We start from the raw sequence: 21,146 nt of genomic DNA on the forward strand, positions 1-21,146 counted from the left end.
ATTCTTACTGATCAGTAGTATATTTGAAGTAGATGATGTTACATTATTTTTCGGCGGGACAGTATAGATCTGAAATATTTGAATTAGTTTTTGTACTTGGGAGGTTGCTGCTGCCCCAAAATGATGTGAAACAAAGGTAAGGTTTTTGTTATGGAAACAATAATTCCATTAAAAAAACTGTTGAGAATGTTAGTATTGCACAATCAAGTATCTGGGTATCAGAAAATGTGAAAGTTAAGGATTAATCTGTTACGATACACATTGTAATCTTGAATTACATGACCGCATACTAGTTCTCAAATAACATAATACAATTTTTCTACAGCCTACAATACATGTGTATAACTTTGTAATAGATTTTTGTTACTCTCACTAAGTGGTCTACTGTATGGTACCTTTGGTGATAAAATTATAATGTAAAGTCTCTTCTTGAAAATGGGCTATATTTTAAATTTTATTATTATTCATTCAGTACTCTGAGTAATCAATTACTGTAGGAAGAAAGAGACTCTCTCAGAGATGCTATATCCACGTTAAAGCAGTGGTTCTCAAACTTTTGTACTGGTGAGCCCTTTCACATAGCAAGCCTCCGAGTGCAAACCCCCTTTTCAATTAAACACTTATTTATATATTTAACACCATTATAAATGCTGGAGGTAAAGCAGGGTTTGGGGTGGTGGCTGACAGCTTGCGACCGCCCATGTAATAACCTCGTGATCCCCTGAGGGGATCCAACCCCCAGTTTGAGAACCCCTGTGTTAAAGTGTTTAGAATGGAAGAGTGAGGCTCTTCTAATATTATGTGTTTTGATTTTAACATTAAGCTAGAATTCTCTTTCTCATTTACACTATTCTCAACTATCATAATAAAGTTCAAGTTCAATTAACAGAGTACTGCATTTAATTGATTCACTATATTTATATTTCTGCCTCACAAGTTAATCTAAACTGGAAACTGGGTGTTTCATTGTTGGTATACTTGCGCTGGCATATTTTTAATTGCTAAATAGTTATCAAGATTACATATAATAGTGTGTTTACAGTACAGTAAGGGCACAGTGGAAGCAGTCAGGTACACTAAAGAAACAATTGCTAGTTATTGATTATGAATGATCATAATGTGTATAGGTGGTGAGGGTCTGAAATGTGGTCCCAATCCTTATTTACCCGTGTGTATAACTAGGAACAAACAACAGGTTGGTTACTTAGAATAATTTTGATTTGTTTAACCACTTTGCCTTGATCTTGCCTTCATTATGCACTGAAGACCCACTTTGACACAGGGCATTTTGAATGTGCATGAAGTGCAGGATTGGTTTGCCTACCTTAAAATACTAGGAAATGGAACACCTGGCAGTTTATCATATTTTTTTGGAGAGTAAAATAATATTTGCATTTGGCATAAATGTGTAGTAGTAGTATAATCACTGCCTATTTAATTTTCTTTATTGTTGGTTTCTCCCAAAATGCTCTGAACCCAGGCAGAACGTGCTGCCCTAATAAAGGAACTTGCTGCTCTCCGGCAGAAAAAAGAGCACCTAAAAGCAGAAATAGACAAATACAAAGAATGTGATCCAGATGTTGTTGAAGAAATCCGTAAGTTGTATGTTGTATAGCTTTAACGTGTTAAAATTTCGCAAAAAGAACCAAACACAGAAGGAAAAATGGAGCTTTTCAACAGCTCAAACTTGCACACAGCTGAATGGATTTTCATGTGGGCACAAAAGACAGACTTCCTCTGCCAAATATCAAGTTCCTGCTGCAAACCAAAGAGTTGTAAAAGCTCTAAAAATTCTTCTGACATTTTATTTTATAATCAAGAGTGTTAAGTAACCTAAATAGAGGTTGCTACTGCTTCTAGTCTATTTTATTTATAACTCATTACTGATAAAGGGACTGGGACATGGGCAGTCAGGTCTGGTAGTCAGAGCACGAGTTGGGAGCAAGGAAACAGATTGTGAGTGTGTCAGAGCCAGAGGCCAGAGTCCGGAATCGGAGCCAAAGTTCAGAACTGAGTCACCAAGAGTCAGAGAAGGCAGGAGAAGGGCTGGGTCCAAGGCTGGGACAGGGCAGAGCAGGAACAAGGCAGGAGAAGGAGCTAGCGCAGCTGCGGGCAAATGCTTTGAGTAGCCAGGGCCCTGCTGCTTGGCTTAAGAGCAGGTCTATCAATTCCCTCAGCCATCTGGGTGGTTGGGCTATGAGGAGGCTCAATTGGGGCCTACTCTTTAGACTGACTGGGGATTATGCTAGAAGGGAAGCAGGTTAGCAGTGATCCTTTACTCCTGACACACGCCTGAAATCAAAGAGAGCTGAGGGTGCTCAGGGCATCTCAAGAACTGCTCAGCTCCTTGAAATAGTGGCTCCAAGTGAGTTTGTGCATCAGATCTCATCTCTTTCCTCCTGCTATTTACTGTGAAGACAATAAAGTCTAAAAACGGGGTTGGAGGGAATTATTTACGGTGTGAAGCACTAGATACGCACACACAAAAGCAACTATAGCCATTTCCTGTCCATCAAGATTTCATATTCTTAAATCTTTTGATTTAAGGAAAATTTAATGTCAAACTATATTAATACAACATTTATAGTTGGTAACTGAAACAAAATTGAGGATATTTAGTTATGGATCTCACAGCATCTGTATCTTGGTTACTCTGTGTGTGTGCATAGAATAGTTAATCTCAACAATAATTATGTATAGGCTGAACACAAATGTTCACATTTGAGGGCAGGCTGTTAGAGGAAGACCATCAATATTCTTGTTTAATCAGTGCGTTTTCTAGTGTGCCTGAAATGTGTGGCTCGCCTCAGCTTATCACCCAGGTCGAGACAGTTTGGACTCAGTAGTAGCAGTGCCAGAGCGAGTCTTAGATACCCTGTGCTGGTGGCTGGACCTTTGCATGGTCTGTGAAGGAGTCCCGTTCAGCACCCCTCAACTCTCCATGACCTTAGTAACCAGGGTGGTTTTGATTTTAAATCAAATTGATTTAAATCATGATTTAAATCACTAGTCAGGAAGACTCGATTTAATCATGGATTTCTACATAAAAGTGCCTTCTTGTTGGTTGTTATAACCTTAATACATTTTCTTCACAACTCAAAGATAGATGTAGGTTTCATTTTTAGAAGGTACACACTATACATTTTTAAAGTGATTTCTTTTGAAAACTTTTCAGATTAGTTTTACAGCTATATCAGAAAATGAATGACTGGTTATTTCATTTACCAAAGGTAATTGAAGCAAATATTTATGAAGTCATTGGGAGGTGAACTATCTCCAATTCAACAGGTTGATCATTAATATTTGGAGGATTTTCTTGCCATGCTGTATTAGGAGGAGAACATCACCAGACAGACATCTAAATTGTTTTATTTAACTAAAACAACAATGTTATGTGTTCTGGATTATTTTCTTCAACAGCAAACATATGATATTTTAACAAAACAAGCATATGAATTTTTGAATTTAGTTAAACATTCAGGATTTTTAAAATCAGGTTTGTTTTTGTTAAAATTGTTTTTAACTAAAATAGTTAAATGAAATATTAAAATCAATCAATCAATCAACTGTCAGCCAGGTCAGTATGAGAAACTTAAAATATTGGCTTCTGCAGCTAACTCAGTCATCTTCACCTGTTTGTTCATAATCTGGAAAAGAAAAGCAAGCTTTCCTGCTTTCAGGTCCCAAACGATTTCTCAATTTGGAATGAATTAGTCCAAAGGAAGAAAATATTCCTTCTAAACAGGCAAAAGAAGCTACTTCTGTTAAAAGTGAGATTATCACTTCAACAGTCTCTGAATTCCGGTGTTCACTGGTGTGACTTTCTTTAAAACATCATCAGCAAACATATATTTCTTGAATGGTTCTTATTCCCAAACGGGGTCTCTTTTACAGCCTGCTGTCATTATAGGTTTTCCCTTCTAGTGAGAGAATGGTATGGTAGGTCTCAAATCAATGAAGGCTACACTCAGAAAGACCTCAAGACTTCTGGAATATGCTGCTCAAACAGTTTAACTTTTTTGTTTCTACTGCCTGTCCCTCCCTTCTCACATTTATCTCCAGACTTCTTCTTCTTGTCCAGATCTATTCCGCCCCCAACAATCTGCTATTCATTGAACTTTTTGAAAGTTTGCACTTTTAGAGAAGGGTTTGACTCTGTGTACACATATTTGCAGAGGGATAATAGGATTGAGGTCTGTTATTTCTCATCTCTCTATATAATTTTATTTATTTATTTAAAACATTGTTGCAGTTAACAAGCATGTTATCTCTGCATACACAAATCCAATTTAAATAAAAAATAATCTGATTTTTAATTTTTTTTTTAATCTTTGTTTATTCACCCCGTTAGTAACGGATGCATCAGAACTGGGTTGGGGGGCCCACCTAGGAGATCTACAAACTCGGGGCAGGTGATCACAGTCTGAGATCCCGCTCCACATCAATATAAAGGAGCTCAGAGTGGTGAGACTAGCCTGCCAGACCTTCTGGACCAGAATACAGGGTCAGTGCATGGCGGTGCTGACCGACAACACTGCAATGTTTTATATAAACAAACCAGACGGAGCCTGCTCCTCCCTCTCTGTCGGGAGGTTCTCTAGCTGTGGGATTTTTGTATAGCCCACTCCGTTCACCGGGAGCATCCTATCTCTCTGGAGTATGGAACGAGTTTGCAGAACACCTCAGCAGGTCGTTCCGCAATCATGAGTGGTCCATCCGTCCTGACGTCATACATTCCATCTCCCAAAGGTTGGGGTTTCCTTGGGTAGACCTATTCTCCATTAGGAGCAACAGGAAGTGTCCAACATTTTGCTCTTTCCAAAAGCACAGTCCGGGCTCTATCTCGGATGCGTATATGCTATCCTGGGGGACTGTCTAATGTATGCCTTCCCATCGACACCAGTCGTCCACAAGGTACTGCTCAAGATCTGCAGAGACAAGACGAAGGTAATTCTGTTGGCCCCTGTGTGGCCACGCCAACATTGGTACACCATGCTTCGGGAGCTGTCAGTGGACACCCTGATCACACTGCCGCTGCACCCCGATCTGATCACACAGGATCATGGTCTCCTCCTTCACCTGGACCTCCAGTTCCTCCATCTCATGGCTTGGAAGCTTCATGGTTAAACTCTGTGGCGCTCCAATGCACGGAATGGGTGAGGGAGGTGCTGCTTGGTCGCAGGAAACCTTCCACCAGGGCCACTTACCTAGCTAAGTGGAAAAGGTTCTTGTGCTGGTGTGAGCAGAGTCATGTACCTCTACTTCGGGCATCTATACCATTCATCCTGGAGTATCTACTGCATCTGAAGCAGCAAGGTTTGGCTGGATCATCCATCAGAGTATACCTCGTGGCCATCTCGGTGTTCCACCCTGGAGAGTTGGGGCGCTTGGTAATCGCCAACCCTAGGTTGGGCCATTTTGTTAAAGGCATGGAAAGGCTATAACCACAGTCCTGACCTGCTTGGGATCTCAATCTGGTCCTTGTTCGGCTAATTGGGGCCCCATTTGAACCACTGGCTACATGCTCACTTCTGTATTTCTCTTGGAAGGTAGCATTCCTGGTTGCCATCACATCAGCCAGGAGGGTGTCAGGGTTTAAAAGCATTAACCTATGACCCACCCCTACAAAGTCTTCCATAAGGACAAAGTACAGCTCAGGCTGCACCCGACCTTCCTGCCCAAGCTGGTATCTCAATTCCACATTGGCCAAAACATTTTTCTTCCACTCTTCTATCCCAAGCCACATGCTAATGCACAAGAGCAGAGGCTTCACTCACTAGATGTGCGGAGAGCACTAGCATTCTACATTTGAGCTCACAAAGCCTTTCAGGAAGTCGAACCAACTTTTTGTAGCAGTGGCAGACCAGATGAAGGGGCTTCTGATCTCCTCACAACGCATTTCTTCCAGGATCTCAGTCTGCATCCATACCTGCTACGACCTCGCCGAGGTCCAAGCCCCAGGTATTACACCCCACTTGACACAAACTCAAGCCTTGTCTGTCGCTTTCCTGGCCTTGGGGCCCGTCCAGGAGATCTGCAGAGTGGCAACCTGGTCCTCAGTGCACACGTTTATCACCCAGCATGCTAGAGAGGACACAGCTTTCGGCAGGGCGATTGTCCAATCAGTGATTCCTTAACTCTGACCCCACCCCCCGTAGGAGAGTTTGGGAGTCACCCGATTGGAATCGATGTGAACAAGCGTTCTTCGCGATGTGGTGTTCACGTCCATTCCAATACCCACCCTCCTTCCCCTCTGTTGGAATAGCCCGCAAGAAGGAACTGAAGGGGGAGGTCAGTTTGGCAGGGTCCTATATTGAGCGCCATGAGGGTGCCACTCCAGGGGGCTCCCTAGCCGACCTGATGGGAAATGCTAAGGGAAACAGTTCCCAATGACTGTGCATGTGGCGTACGCACACCTGATTGGAATCGACATGAACAACACATCTCGAAGAACAACAGTTACAAGAAGGTGAGTAATTGTAGTTCTAACTCCTCTGGTAGTGAAGACAACTTTCCACTTATGAAAGGAAGCAGTACTATCTTGCTGAGTCTGCTAACAGAATGAAACAGTATTGTGAGAGGTGTGAACTGCACATTATTATTTTGAGGACTAACTCTGAAAGCTGCTGCTGATTTAACTATTTCATTACCGATCCTTTGAGTAGAGGCATCTAGCTGATGTGCTTTAAGCAAGCCATTGCTGTTGGATTAATTTGAAATGTCATTCCATGTAGAAAAGTATTACAAGATTTAAAGATAGAAAAACTTGATTATTCTACCAAGTATTGGATTTATCTTTAACACAAAATTACTATTCCCAGAGGGAAGAAGGTAGTAGGGAATCTCAAGGGGAATGAATGAATGTAGGGAATGGAGAGGCTTTAAAAATGAGTGAAGTAAGTAAATTGTATGTAACATTCTCCAAAATACAAATGATCTACATAACTATTAAGGTTTTCATTTTTTTTTTTAAAATTGGAAAGTATATTCTCTGAGGGGGTGTGTGTGTGTTTGTGTTTTGTTTAAAAATACCTTAATGCATAATTTGTGGATATATGTTTTGGAGTGAGGAGCTACATGGCACACTTATTGAAGGTGCAGTTATACTTAGACGAGCGAGTTTGTGCAAATGACTCTAAGCTCAGTCCAAAGCCCACTGAAGTCAATGGGAGTTGAACCAGGCCCATAGCAAGATATTATTTTCCAACAACTTCCCGATCAAATGTGCTCATTTTGGTAATAAATAGATGTTTTGTGGTTACCAGCCATGCAATATGCACCTGATATCCAATAGTTCAGTTGTGTTCTTTGTGCCTTGTGCACCGACACCAGTAGTAAAGCGTCTGCAGCTGGAATTCAGTTAACAATTCCGTTGAAGAAACATGAGCCGTAGTAGAATCCACCCACATTGGTACTGGCTTTACTGGTTAATTGAAGTCTTGTTTTGTGAGTGAAATAAACAGATGTCACTGAACATACATAGGGAACAGACCAATTTGGTAAGCAGGTGTCATTTTTAGGTAATCTAATTTCTGAGTATAATTGCGCGTGAATGCGCTAGTTTTTAATCTTTGAAAACCTGGGTGAAGATATTATAGATCACAAGTAATTGCAGTTTTTGTTGGCGCACTCAGTAGAGAAGTCAAGTTTGAATAAATAGAGAAATTCTTCACAGAAATGGAGAACCTTAAACTACTGCTGTCTGATTTTGTGCACATTCAAGCGCTAGAGAACACCTTTCACGTCTGCTCCAGTCAGTCTGCAGTAGAAACTAATGTGACAGCTACTGTGAATCTGAGAGTATAGATGCATACATGGTATTTACACTTCAGACAAATTCAAACAAGTGACTAGTCCTTTCTGAGAACTTGTATCTCTGCCAAGTTTATTTTAAAATGAAGCTGTTTTAGTTAGCTAAGCAAAATAACAGTTTTAAAAGCTTGAACATATGTTTTCTTCCACACTGATATATCCAATGACTGGCTCAATGTATTTTGTTCCAGCTTTAGAGCAGCAAAAAAACCCCAAAAACTTTTTTTCTTTGTTCTGAGAGAAGGAAGGAGAAATGTAATCCTGTAAGGAATATCTTTACAAAAGTTGTAAGAACAAGTGAAAACAAGGGTTTATAATAGAATGGCTCATTCAGACTTTTAGGTACCGATCTTGCAATTATCTTGTCCATGGAGTTCAACATAGGCACTTCAGAAGAGTCAACACAGGATAGGGGTTCACCTTCATGGGTCCAGTTGCAGGATCAGGCCTTTAACTAGCACCTGCAACGCTCTCTGTTTCAACCCTGAATAATTGTACTTGCCTGGTATTTAACTGGTTTTTGGACAGGAAGGGGAAGGATCATTAGTCTTTTTTTGTTTGTTTGTTTTTAAATTACAGTTCTATTTTAAGAGAAAAAATGTTGGAGGGGAGGGATGGAAGAGGAAGATGGGGAGTGAAATTAGTGTAGGTAGGTTAGTGCGTAAGCTGGTAAATCTTCAAAACAGTCTTGTGGAGCTGATATAATGGGTAGGTGAACACATGATCAGTTTTGTGATGTGGGCAAATGGCTACAGGTGACTAAATGGGGAGCATCACAATTTGCAATCACTTCTCAGTCACGGAATAAGCAGCAGTTCACTTGGTGATGTCTTAAAAAGATTACATGGAAACATTACAGCATTTACCAGAAAAAACCTAAAGAAATGAGAGCAGATGTTTGAGACTACTTTGAGAGAGAGCCTGGTTGCATCACTTGTACTGTCCCATTCCTTTGTTTATTTGGCTTTCCACTAAACAGCTCACTCAGCTCTTCGATGCAGCTATTGTTGACTGTTGTTTACAGGTGATCTGAAAAGGAATATTTAAAATATTGGTTGTGTGTCCTTTTTGTTGTTTCATGTGGTATAAAGTAGTCCTGGAAATGTGTTTTGGATTTTTAAATTCTTCTTTCTGCTTTTATGTTAAAATATCAGGACTTTTCAAGTCTCCTCTTCCCTGAGAAAATGTGTCAGCAGTCTCATATATATTGAGAGCTTTGTCATGTCTTCACTAGAGCTAGATGTGCTATAACTGTGGGTTTGCCTAGACTAGGCAAACCCATAATGTGGACACACTGCTGTGCAGCTTATGCAAGTAATGTACTGGGGTAGATTGTACTGATGCAAGCCCTGTCCTACACGTGGTGCAGGTGTACACAGGAGGATTGATGTAATTTCCCCCTCCCTCCTTTGTAGGTCAGCTTTACTGGGATGATCAGGATATTAGATTTGTGACACCCCAAAATGTAGGGATATGGAATAACTTTGAGGCTCTATGGAAGTTTCTCAATATAGTATAACAGAACAAAAGTCTTGATGTTCTCCTTGACTAGTGTCATGGCTGCAAAGTACATGAGGGAGGAGCAGATAACATCAAATGCAGGTAACTTATGAAAATATTGGGGGACAAATACAAATTAGATGCAGTAATTTAATACCAATATTGATAGTCTCTGAGGGCAGTAAGGAATTGCCTATGTCGGGAGATGTAGTTCCTGAGACTTCACAACTGTGGGTATGTCTACACTGCAGTTAGATACCTTGTGACTGGCCTGTGCCAGCTGACTCTGCCTTGTGGGGCTCGGGCTAAGGGGCTGTTTAATTGTGGTGTTTGGACTGGAGCCTGGGCTCTAGGGTCCTGTGAGGTGGGATGGTCTCGGAGCTTGAGCTGCAGCTTAACACTGGATCAGACCCTAAGCTGGTGTGGTCACTTTCTCTTTGTTAGGTGCATTATTTCCTGCTTGTATTAGCTCTTGTCTACTTGGGCAATAGAAGAGGTGTATTTTTGGTTATAAGAGTTATGAGACCAAGAATTAAGGAGTGGGAGCTTTTAAGATATTTTTTCTTAAAAGCTAATAGTGTGCGTGTGTGTGTGTGCGTGCATACGCAATATGGTACGTGTGAGTACATGACACTGTACATTGTGTGTATGTGTGGGTTGTAGAAATCTTTTGTTACCAGTCATGACAAAACATGAGACGTTTTTCAAAGACACATTACAAATGTACTGATGAGACTTGACAGTCTAACCTTTTCATAAAGGACATAGGGAGCCTGTACTGATGGAACTTGAGTCCTTTTTTTTTTGTTAATAGGCTGACAAAGATCCTAGACACTTTAAAAACATACTCCCAGAGAAGGGGATTAGCTTACCAATAATTTAGTATGTGCTAGTGTGTCTCACCATATAGAGAGAGTTAGAACTATTGTATGCATTTGCACAGGGGTTATTTTCAGGCACAAGTTCTTCATTTTTTGAGAAAGCAATGCTAATATAATTCATACACATAGTGGTTTCAATCGCAGATGGCTTGCACTTCGTCATGCTCCATGTCTTTCAAAAACATTCTAACACATAGTGGATCTTAAGCTAGGAGCTGTGACTCTCAGGTGAATTTCCTAGTAATTGCAAAATTTTCTACAGAGTCTAGACTCACTTAAACATTTCTAGCCCTTGTTGTGAAGATAACATTCTCAATGTAAATAGCTACAGTAAACAAGATATTTAATGTATCATTTAAATGACAAATGTGTACATTTAATCCAGTTTATGTAGTGAACTTTAAAACTATTACAGCATATTTGATATTTTGGCTGAAACAGTGCAAAGAATTCTGGTAAAGCAGAGCACTGGGGTCATGGGCACTGTTCCCTCTAAGCTGTGCGCGTGCACACAGATCCTAAACCCTACGCACCTGGTGAAACACCGCGCGCAAAAAAATTTGCACAGAAGCATAACAGTTTGCACAGAAGAAATGTATTGCGCACACGGCCTGTCAAAAATTAGAGGGAACATTGGTCATGGGTCATGTTCTTCACTCTGATTATGAGGGAAACTTCTTATGAGCATCCATTTCTTCCCCAATGCTATCGAACAATTAGATTTTTCTTCCTTCAATGTTTGATAGAGTCTGCTGGTAGAGTCTTGTGGACCCCAACTTGCATAGGCATTCACATATGAGCTGTTGCCCTGCTCTCTCTCTCATGATGGCTGCCTCTTCCATTAACTTTTTTGATCTCCCTCTGATTGCTATAAATAGTCTCTGATGGCAAAATGCAGAGCCTTGTCCAAGGCCACTGTCAGTGTTGATCTATAGATGAGTCAGCAGGAATTGCTAGGCAATCAAGTTAGCAGTGTGCTCTCCTGTATACCGAGTGTGTAAGTTCTGCAATGCACCTATGACCAGTGGTCTTGGAAGTGGCATTCCTAATAAACATGAACTCAGAACTTGAGCACATTTTCATTAATAGGCATCTTCTTATGTCACGGAGCTCCCAGGAATAGCCTAAAGAGGCTTCTCCAAGAGAGGTCAGGAATTAGTGTGAGGAAAATCTGGCCTATTGTGCTTGGAGGGGTAAGGGAAATGTTTAATGAATTTCTCAACAGCCGAGGCCTTAGACCCAGGGAAGTAGAAAATGTTCTATACAAAATTGTTTCTGTCAGTAGGAAGAAGTATAGAAGATTAAGGTTCACAGACATTCTTACTATAGCTACCATTTTGATATTTAAATGTAACTATATACAAAGGGAGACTGAGTGAATTCCATTTCTGTAACTGTAGGGTTCTTATTTACTGAGACCTCCCTTCATGAGCAGTACTAGGAAGCCCGCAACTAACACTGCTTGTTAGCCTGTGAGAATAATTGCAGCTGCTGCTGTTCCATACAACAGAATTACACTTCAAGATATAAAAGTTACTTTACCCCAAAAATATTTAAGATGTTAGTTATATTTTGCATTACCTGGTAACAGTTTTGCAGGCAGATTGTTAACTATATCCTTGAAAGGTTGCCAGTTTTCTCTGCAATCTCTGATCCTTTCGGTGAAGAAATCCATAAAACCTGCTTACTGAGTTAAAAGAAAAGGAGTACTTGTGGCACCTTAGAAACTAACCAATTTATTTGAGCATAAGCTTTCGTGAGCTACAGCTCACTTCATCGGATGCATACTGTGGAAAGTGTAGAAGATCTTTTTATATACACACAAAGCATGAAAAAATACCTCCTCCCACCCCACTCTCCTGCTGGTAATAGCTTATCTAAAGGGATCACTCTCCTTACAATGTGTATGATAATCAAGGTGGGCCATTTCCAGCACAAATCCAGGTTTTTTCACCCCCCCCCCCCCCCACACACACACACAAACCCACTCTCCTGCTGGTAATAGCTTATCTAAAGTGACCACATTGTAAGGAGAGTGATCCCTTTAGATAAGCTATTACCAGCAGGAGAGTGGGGTGGGAGGAGGTATTTTTTCATGCTTTGTGTGTATATAAAAAGATCTTATACACTTTCCACAGTATGCATCCGATGAAGTGAGCTGTAGCTCACGAAAGCTAATGCTCAGATAAATTGGTTAGTCTCTAAGGTGCCACAAGTACTCCTTTTCTTTTTGCGAATACAGACTAACGCGGCTGTTATTCTGAAACCTTACTGAGTTAGTATGGTAGCTCACACCGTCACCAGCTGCTACTTGTTTTGTAAATTTAGCTACTTTGTCTTGGGAGTCTTGGGATTTCATTATTCTCATGGGCAAGATCTTGAGGTTCCTGTTTTTGGAGATCTTATTTTGTACATAAAAATGTTAAGATAAGCCTTAAGGGTGGCCTGGAAATATAAAGTAGTCAGGGTAAGAAAGGGAATTCAGTACAATTCTTTCTTTGCCACCTAAAAACTTTGAAGGAAGAAAATCAATGTGCAGGTTCTGGATGCTGAGAGTTTTCAGCATTTATTAGTAAGATTGCTGGGCCTGGGTGTGTTACCTTTGTGGACCACCTTTGAACATTATTGGGTCATTGTTGCTACAGTAACCCTTTAGAGATGAACAATGAGTGATTTTAAACAAAAAATTGACTTGTGTCCCTTTTTGCTGCTTTATGTCTAAAGAGAGCCTGAAAGTGGCTTTTAAAAAGATCTGCGTGTTGTTTTTTTTTAACCATAAAAATATCAAGAATGTCATTGTCAACTCTAGTTCTGCTGGAGGGACCTACTGGATGTCTTGGAGCATGTACATTGTGATTTCACACATCTTAACTGTTTAGTCTTTGACAAAGATTAGTTTTCTATACAGTGTTACCATTCATTGAAGTTGAATAGGCTTTAGCAAAACAAACTAAGTTAGAAAGTGTGGCTAAAAATCCTTTCCCATCTTAATTGTTAAACCTTCACTTTCCAACTCTTGTGATTTAATTTCTCTCCTTCTACAATCTGAAGCAGTGCTTAATTTGTGCCAGGGCTGAGCCCTAGCACCTCTAGGCGTGTCAATCATAGCCCCGGCACCTCTGGGCTTGCCACATCAGTTATAAAAGTAAAAAAAATTGCTTGAGCTCCAGCACCTCTTTCATTACAAATTAAGCACTGATCAGAAGATGCTGCCTACCAATGTTTCAGCTCCACCAGTGGGAGTGCTAGCAAAGGCAAGGCTCCAGGCAGCTACCAGCTTTCTTCCTTTTTTTTTTTTTTTTTTTTTGGTAACTATTTTATTTAGGAAGTTTTATAAGGTTTACAAATCCATGCCATGTAAATATCAGAGACAAAACAATAATTGTTACCACAGTGAGATTTTGTTTAGAGAAATATTAATATAGTAAAACCGCAATATAATCATCAATCTTCTTATTTCACAGGGTGTTACCATATTACAGAGTGAGAATCTTTATAGTACCCATGATACGCTTCTGGTGATATTATTAAAATAAGTAAAATCTCTGCACATATTTGACAAACCAAGCATGTCTATCGAATGTTAATATTTAAAAGAAATTGGACACATGTTTGATTTTTGCAGGTGAATGTACTTTGTCTTGGAATTGAATAAACAGTAATTTAATATATAAGTACCTATTTATCCTCTATTTGCTGAGAATGTAATTGGCTACCATCATTTTATGTACTACATTGCCTAATCCTGCTCACAGCAGGTCTATACAATATGCTCTTGTTTAGGCTACGAGAAAAAGTGCACTTTCAAAATATTTTAGTTAACATGTTTTAAAATCCTAGTGTGGGCTGGGCAAGTTGTATATATTTTTAGCACACACAAGCAAGTATAGATAAGCCCTAGATTCAGATACAACTTTCCCTAGCTATACTAGGGTTTAAAACATGCTAGCTAAAATGGTTTAGCTAACACATTTTAAAAATGCACATTTTATCCTAGACTACACAAGCCCTTATTTTGTAGACCTGCTCTGAGCAGGGCTAGGCCAGACGGTGCTTAAAATGCTGATGCTGCCAGTACATTGTCAGTGCTAGCATTCCCATCGATGGAGCTGCTGAACCAGTGGAAGCAACAATGGAAAATTCTCGGAACAAATGCCAGTGAAGAGAAGAGTATAGAGTCTCTCAGGACAGATATGATCTGAATTTCCAATATAAAAAACACACTCTCTTTGCCTTCATACATCATAAAGAAGCAAAAAGGGCACAAGTCCAATTCCCCCCCCCCCTTTTTAGACCATCTTTAAAGAATTCAGAGCTTTCACCACTACATTTTACTATTATCTAATCATTCTTCACATCACTGACTGCAGCACGTAAGGTTAAATAATGAGCACCAACTTTAGCATGTGCTAAGTTTATTTTACAAGATAATTAACATTTGCCTACAGTAGAATCCATGACGATGAACACTTTATCTCATATTCATTTTTAGTACCCCTAGAGACAAACTTTGTACTTCTTGCTGACCATTGTAAATGAATATTATCATGCAAGCACTAGCAAGGCTGACTGGAAATGGTCAAGGTATATGTAAGTATGAGAAATATGATGATTCTAATAATTTCCCAGGCTGATACAGCTTTTACACCAATGGGGACAAGAAGATTTAATAAATTTTTTTTAGAAACTGGTTTGTGTCATAGAAACTCTTTTTAAGCTACTTGCAGTGGAGATGGGTTTTTTTTAAAAAGTACTTTAACCTTTATTTTTGCATTTGTTATCCAGAAATGTTGTTCTTTCTGTGTCTCATCAAAGGGTTCTTTGGTATCTCTGAAGTCCTGAGAACCTTTCTGGTTCCCTCTTCTAAGGCACATGATACACTGGATTTACCTCACAGGCCACTACCGTTGCTATGTACTTTTTCTCTAAAGAGTCGTGCACACCTGTGATGCTACAGAAATAAGAATATTTACAGGCGAGAGAGATTGCTCCTGAGTAATGCCAAGCATTCTCTCTCAGAGAATAGGCAGCTGTCCCTGCAGCACTTCCAGCCCATGGACCTAATTCAGATCTCCCACATAGCTGTGCAGAGCACTATTGCTGAGCCACCAAGCGGGCTAAACCAGAATTATTTTCTTTTAAAATACCATCTGAAGTGTCAAAAGTATTTTTAAGAATGTATCTTTTATGGTCCTTTGTTAACGATTTTTTATTCAACAATGCCCCAAAACTAGGTTAATCTTAAAAAAGACATATTTGAAAGCCACAGGTGAATATCTTCATTATGGTCAGTGAGTTCATAGGAACTGTGTCAATATAAATATCATCTCACTGTTTTGCACTTGTTAAATTATGTGACTGTGCCTTGTATGTACATGGTTTTTCTCTCTTTCAGGTCAAGCAAACAAAGTTGCCAAGGAGGCAGCCAACAGATGGACTGGTGGGTATGCATTTACAGTGTTCAACAACATTCCTAATTATGGCGCCTGAGTGTAGCGAAACTCAACTCAAAGTTCTGCTCAGTGACTTATAGGGCTTTAAAATTATAAGTAATTTTTCAGCTAAAATGAGACTTGATTCTGGAAGTGCAGGGAAATAACCCCCCTAGAAATGTACTGTCATGGGTGCATAGATGTGTGTGTTTCAAGTATATAATTAACAACCTACCAGTCTAATTTTTTTCAAAATGCATAGCAGACTTCCTCTCCTAGTAGAAACTTGGTTTGCCAAATTTCAGTCTGGAGCTAATTTCTACAGTTGATATAAGGAGACTTCAATAACAGGAGTTCCTTAATGTTTGTGATGGGGTTGGCACTGGTATACTTTTTAAGATGCATAGAAAATAATGGATTATTTTATTAATTTAATCTTAATTTACATTTTTTGAATGTTTAAAATTTACAGTGCTGTATAGAGGTTTTGTTGTCGCTGGTGTGCATGCAGATGTGCATATATATGTGGAGTGATAAAGTAATTATTCTTGCTTAGAGTAAGTAGTTCATTTGCTCAGTGTCACAGATGAAATCTATAAACTTAGACGATAAATTGTATTCCATATTGGATAGAAAAAGAAGATCTTTTAATGATTATTTCTTCTTGTTGTTTATATCCTATCGTTGAACAGAATTGTTGTTGTTACTGCCCTGTTGTGAAACAGGAAAAAGTATTTATTTTTAAAGATAATTTCTGTGTGGGTATTGAGTGTCACTAAGACTTCCGTTTGTAAGAGGTGTTTAAGAGATTGTACTTTGCTATCTAATCTGTAAACCTGGTTCCATATTGTAGCATATCTGTGCTCAATAGCAATTTTATAATCAAATATCTGTTGGTAAAAACTTTACTTCAAAGATACATAGTCATAGAGTAGCTTGATAGATAATTTCCCCCAACCTAAACAATTGTACAATTACAGAGGTTAGCGTAACAATCAAATAATCACTTTTATATTACTCGAAGATGTAATGTATAATAAAATTAAAGGATACTGAATAATTATGATAAAACAATCTAATACAAAATAAAACCACTTACCAAAGCTTAAGTATTTCTCAGTGCACTTTTATTTTTCCCAATTTTTTCAAGCTAAATCCATATTATGCAACCCCAAAAGAGAAGAAATGTCTGTCTTTGTTGTAAGTAAAATACTGACTTTAGCAGTGAGCAGATTTATCACTAATTCTAAAATTACCTTATGATTTATCAGTAATTCTACAATTAACTAGCTTACAGAGAACTAGCACCACATTCTTTGATGGTTAAAATACATGTACTAAAGAATTACATAGTTTTGACTCCAGGAGTTTACTTAAAACTCGAAAACCTTGGACATGTCACCTTTGCTACTTTATGACAATATATGCATATTCTACGTTGCAGTATTTTATCGTATATGTTCACAGTTGTCTTCTGTCAAGCTAGAGGATACAACAGAGCAGGACTTTGCAGTCAACATGTAGCAGGGCAAATCATGGTCAGGTTCATGTTAGCTACCTTAGGGCTTGTCTACACTGGCACTTCACAGCGCTGCAACTTTCTCGCTCAGGGGTGTGAAAAAACACCCCCCTGAGCACGGCAAGCATCAGCACTCTCAAGCACCAGTGTAGACAGTGCCCCAGCGCTGGGAGCCGCGCCCCTCGTGGAGGTGGTTTTTTTACAGCGCTGGGAGAGCTCTCGCTCAGCGCTGAGCCGCGACTACACCCGCCACGTTAAAGCGCTGCTGCGGCAGTGCTTTAATGTTGCCCGTGTAGACTAGCCCTTATTCAACTGTTCAATAGTAGTGGGAGAATGTATTCAGTGACTTCAAAAGACCACTAATTAGACTAGTCCTCTGCCCAGTGCCCCACAGTGTACTGGTGGCCTTTTGAAAAGTCACCCAGAATGCACTGCTTCTGGAGGCTGTATGGGGAACTGTGAAGTAGCTACCCTCACGGCACTGCAGTTGTAACTTTTTAGAACAGCACATTGCAGGTGCATGGCAAAACTTGCGAAGGTTGTTAACATGATTCAGTGTGGATATACTGAACTTTTTACCTTTACACCAGTGCAGTACAGCTGGCTCAGTTACAAGCTAGACTACACCAGCCCTAAAATGAGTGGAGATCAAGTAAAATTATTACTTCATCAGAGGCATTTGGATAATTGAGAGGAGAAAGGACTCTTTATCGGACTGTTTGAAACACTTCAGTTTGGTTTTGTTACATCTATTTGGCTTCAATGATTAACAAATTAAGCTGTGAGAGTTCACAGAAAATGCATATTCTTTAGGATGTTCAGCAGGTCCTCCGCATAATCAGGGAAGAACAGATTTGATATTGCTAATATTTCTTGGCTGAAAATAATCAGATAGGAATATTTTTGAAAGCGTACACCTTTTCAAGTTTCTGTTCATAAACCTTGAAGAAGCCCCCCCCCCCCAAATAACTGTACAAGCCCAATTTTTTCTGATCTTCTAAGTAATATTTTAACTATACAAAATAAAATAGCTACAAAATTTATAGTTAAGGACATAATAGTGACTAAAAACTCATTTTGAGCATAATTTTTATTTTTATGCACATATTTTTACCAACCCTATTTGCCTCATTAGCATTTATAGCAGTACTCAGTTATTCATAAAAACAGAACAAGCATTTGATTCCTCTTTCCTCTCTTAGCCCTACCTAATAAATTATATTCAGAAACTTTGCAGCTCTGTGCTTTTTCAGATGTTTCCAGAGGTGGTGAAGGGTTTACGGTAGTGAGGACTCTAGTGCCCCCATTCTGCTTGTGAACTGAAACATTTCTTCACTCTGTTCACAGATAATATCTTTGCAATAAAATCTTGGGCCAAACGGAAATTTGGATTTGAAGAGAACAGAATTGACAAAAGTTTTGGGATTCCAGAAGACTTTGACTATATTGATTAATGTGTTACTGACACAAGTATACATATCTTATTTAATATTGCTCAGCTGACATTTGTCTGTGTTGCTTTTCAAAACCAAACCAAACACCCTCTTGTATTATTTGCACTTTTCATTAATATTAATAAAATGTAAACAATACATTGTCGGTTTTGTTTTTTCCCCCTCATTACTTCCTGAACTCTAAATCACCCACTGCCAGGATGAGACAGCCCAAGTATTAGGGAAGGCTGTGCAAGGTAGTTGTCATAAGGTCCTGGTCTTCATGCTTCTGGTTGCTTGTCATAAGAACCAGCAGGAACCCAACCAAGAGAGCGCCAAAATCTCCAAGGAATTCCTATCTAGGCATGTTCAGCAGTTTGATTCTGCTGAAGAGTCTGTGGAATGAGATAACATTGGAGGACTTGGAAGGAAGGAGGTTTCCACTATCTGGATGATGACAAAGAAATAATGACCAAAACTACTAATCATCCTGGAGGTAGAGAAGGTGGACAACGTTTAGGGGCTGATTGTGGGAAGTAATGTAGGAGGGAGGGTGGAACTGGAAAGGGACAATGAATAGTCCTTGAGACAAACAGATTGGGGACCTGATTTGCTTCCTGAAATGCAACAGGCACAAGCTGTTGAAAAGACCTGAGAGGAAGCAGCACATGCAGTATATCGAATGACCCATGAGCTTGGTGATAGACCACTGAATGTATCATTGTTTGGCCACAAAAAAGGACTGATCCCAGACCATCAGATGTGCTCCAGATTGTAAGGTCATGTGTTTCCATGGTAGTTACCCTCCATGAGTCAAGTGTACGATAGTATTTTGGTGCAGCATCAGTTGTAGAGGATGGCTTACATGCCCCTAAGGAGCCAACACAACCCGCTGAGAGTGAGTGAAGTAGCCAATTTCTGAATTGCTTTTTCAGAGACCTCAGCATCAAATACAAAAGAAAAGAATGAGAGGCTGGGGTGGAAAGCTTAAGGAAATATAAACAGCTATTTTGGTATGATCATTCCCCTCATTTCTATTTTGTGTAGCTGCCTGTGGGTACTGTGAGAATAGTCTCCTTGCCAACACCTAAGTAAACTTTATGAACCATATGTTTCTGTATATGCCATTCTGATGGCTTTTACTACAAGTCTCATAGAAATTTTTGCTTTGGCTGACATATACATTGTTAGCACTTCTGTTTGTTCTTGATTCTGTCTACATGGATCTAAATTCAGGCCTTACCTACATCTTCTTCACTACATTTAGCAAGTGTCCATGGTGTTAAGATAACTTTCAGTTAACTGAAGCATCTGTGTCCTTTCCTCTTTCACGTCTTCTTTTTCTGTTTGTGTGTGGGCATTATTGGTAAGCGTTATTGGTAAGTCTCTATAGTAACTCGCTTCAGAAGTCTTGTTTGATCAGCGTCTGGGAGTGTGGGAGACATCTGGAAAGCTTTCTGGGATAGGACCTCATGATTTTCCACTTCTAGCCCCCCTGGCAATGGCATCCTGCACCCTAAGGCAATATGCAGGATTCAGCAAGCCCAAAATGGTGTTTCACATTGTTACTGTCTTGTAGAGCAACATGCCAGGTGATTATCCAGACATATGAATCTCAGTTTCAGAATGCTGAAAGATATCTGTGATTTGAACTGCTACCCTGATAGGCAGCACCACAATTTAACTCTTGGGAATTATTGGGAGTTTGCCACAGAGATCATGAGCCACGTTTTCAGAAGTTAGGTTCTGCCTGCTACAAGCAAACAGTGTGAGAATTAGGCCAACGTGGCTTCTTTGTCTCCACCTTGGTTAAATTGCTAACTTTAGCAAGAGTTCTACTGGAAAAGTGACATTAATCTGGGTACTTGGTCAGAAGCCAGTCTCCAGCGATCTGTCCAGTCAATGCTCCCAAACAGCCCAGAGTGTCTGAGAACAGAAGGATTTAAGACATGCTTCTGGGTATTGGGCAATTTTGTCTAAGATGATGTGTAGGGCCCTACCAAATTCACAGTCCATTTTGGTCAATTTCACGGTCATAGGATTTTAAAAATTGTAAATTTCATGATTTCATCTATTTAAATCTGAAATTTCACCTTGTTGTAATAGTAGGAGTTGTGGGGGAGGGCGCAAAGTTACTGGGGTGGGGGAGCGATGGGGTACTGCTATACTTACTTCTGCGCTGCTGCTGGCAGCGGCTCTGCCTTTAGAGCTGAGCAGCTGGAGAGCGGTGGCTGCTGGCCAGGAGCCCAGCTTTGAAGGCAGAGCCATTGCCAGCAGCAGTGCAGAAGTAAGGATGGCATGGTGTGGTATTGGCACCCTTACTTCTGCACTGACTTCAGAGCTGGCAGCTGGAGAGCGGTGTCTGTTGTCCGGCTGCCCAGCTGCTGGCGGGGTGCTGCCTTCAGAGCTGGGCACCTGGCCAACGGCCACCACTCTCCGGCTGCCAGCTCTGAAGTCAGCGCTGAAGTAAGGGTGGCAATGCCATGACCCACCCTAAAATAACCTTGTGAGACCCTCCCTACCCCCACAACTCCCTTTTGGGTCAGGACCTGCAACTTGAGAAACTTTA

At 40.0% G+C, this 21,146-nt stretch overlaps 1 protein-coding gene across 6 annotated transcripts in view; it reads left to right on the plus strand.

The window, feature by feature from the left end:
- Positions 1–20,671, plus strand: part of MND1 (meiotic nuclear divisions 1) — a 53,258-nt gene extending 32,587 nt beyond the window's left edge. For 2 of the 6 annotated variants that reach the window (XM_073341393.1, XM_073341396.2), the window contains exons 7-9: positions 1,481–1,595; positions 15,589–15,633; positions 18,492–20,671. In XM_073341393.1, the coding sequence (XP_073197494.1) occupies positions 1,481–1,595; positions 15,589–15,633; positions 18,492–18,598 (267 nt within the window). In that variant the 3' untranslated portion in view covers positions 18,599–20,671. Of the gene's footprint in view, positions 1–1,480; positions 1,596–15,588; positions 15,634–18,491 lie in introns of those variants that run through there. The other 4 variants (XM_073341395.2, XM_073341394.1, XM_073341397.1 and 1 more) reach the window with 4 other exon arrangements.
- The last annotated feature ends 475 nt before the right edge of the window (positions 20,672–21,146 follow it).

This window comes from Lepidochelys kempii, chromosome 4 (assembly GCF_965140285.1).
Source record: "Lepidochelys kempii isolate rLepKem1 chromosome 4, rLepKem1.hap1, whole genome shotgun sequence".
In the NCBI taxonomy this organism is placed as follows: Eukaryota; Metazoa; Chordata; order Testudines; family Cheloniidae; genus Lepidochelys; species Lepidochelys kempii.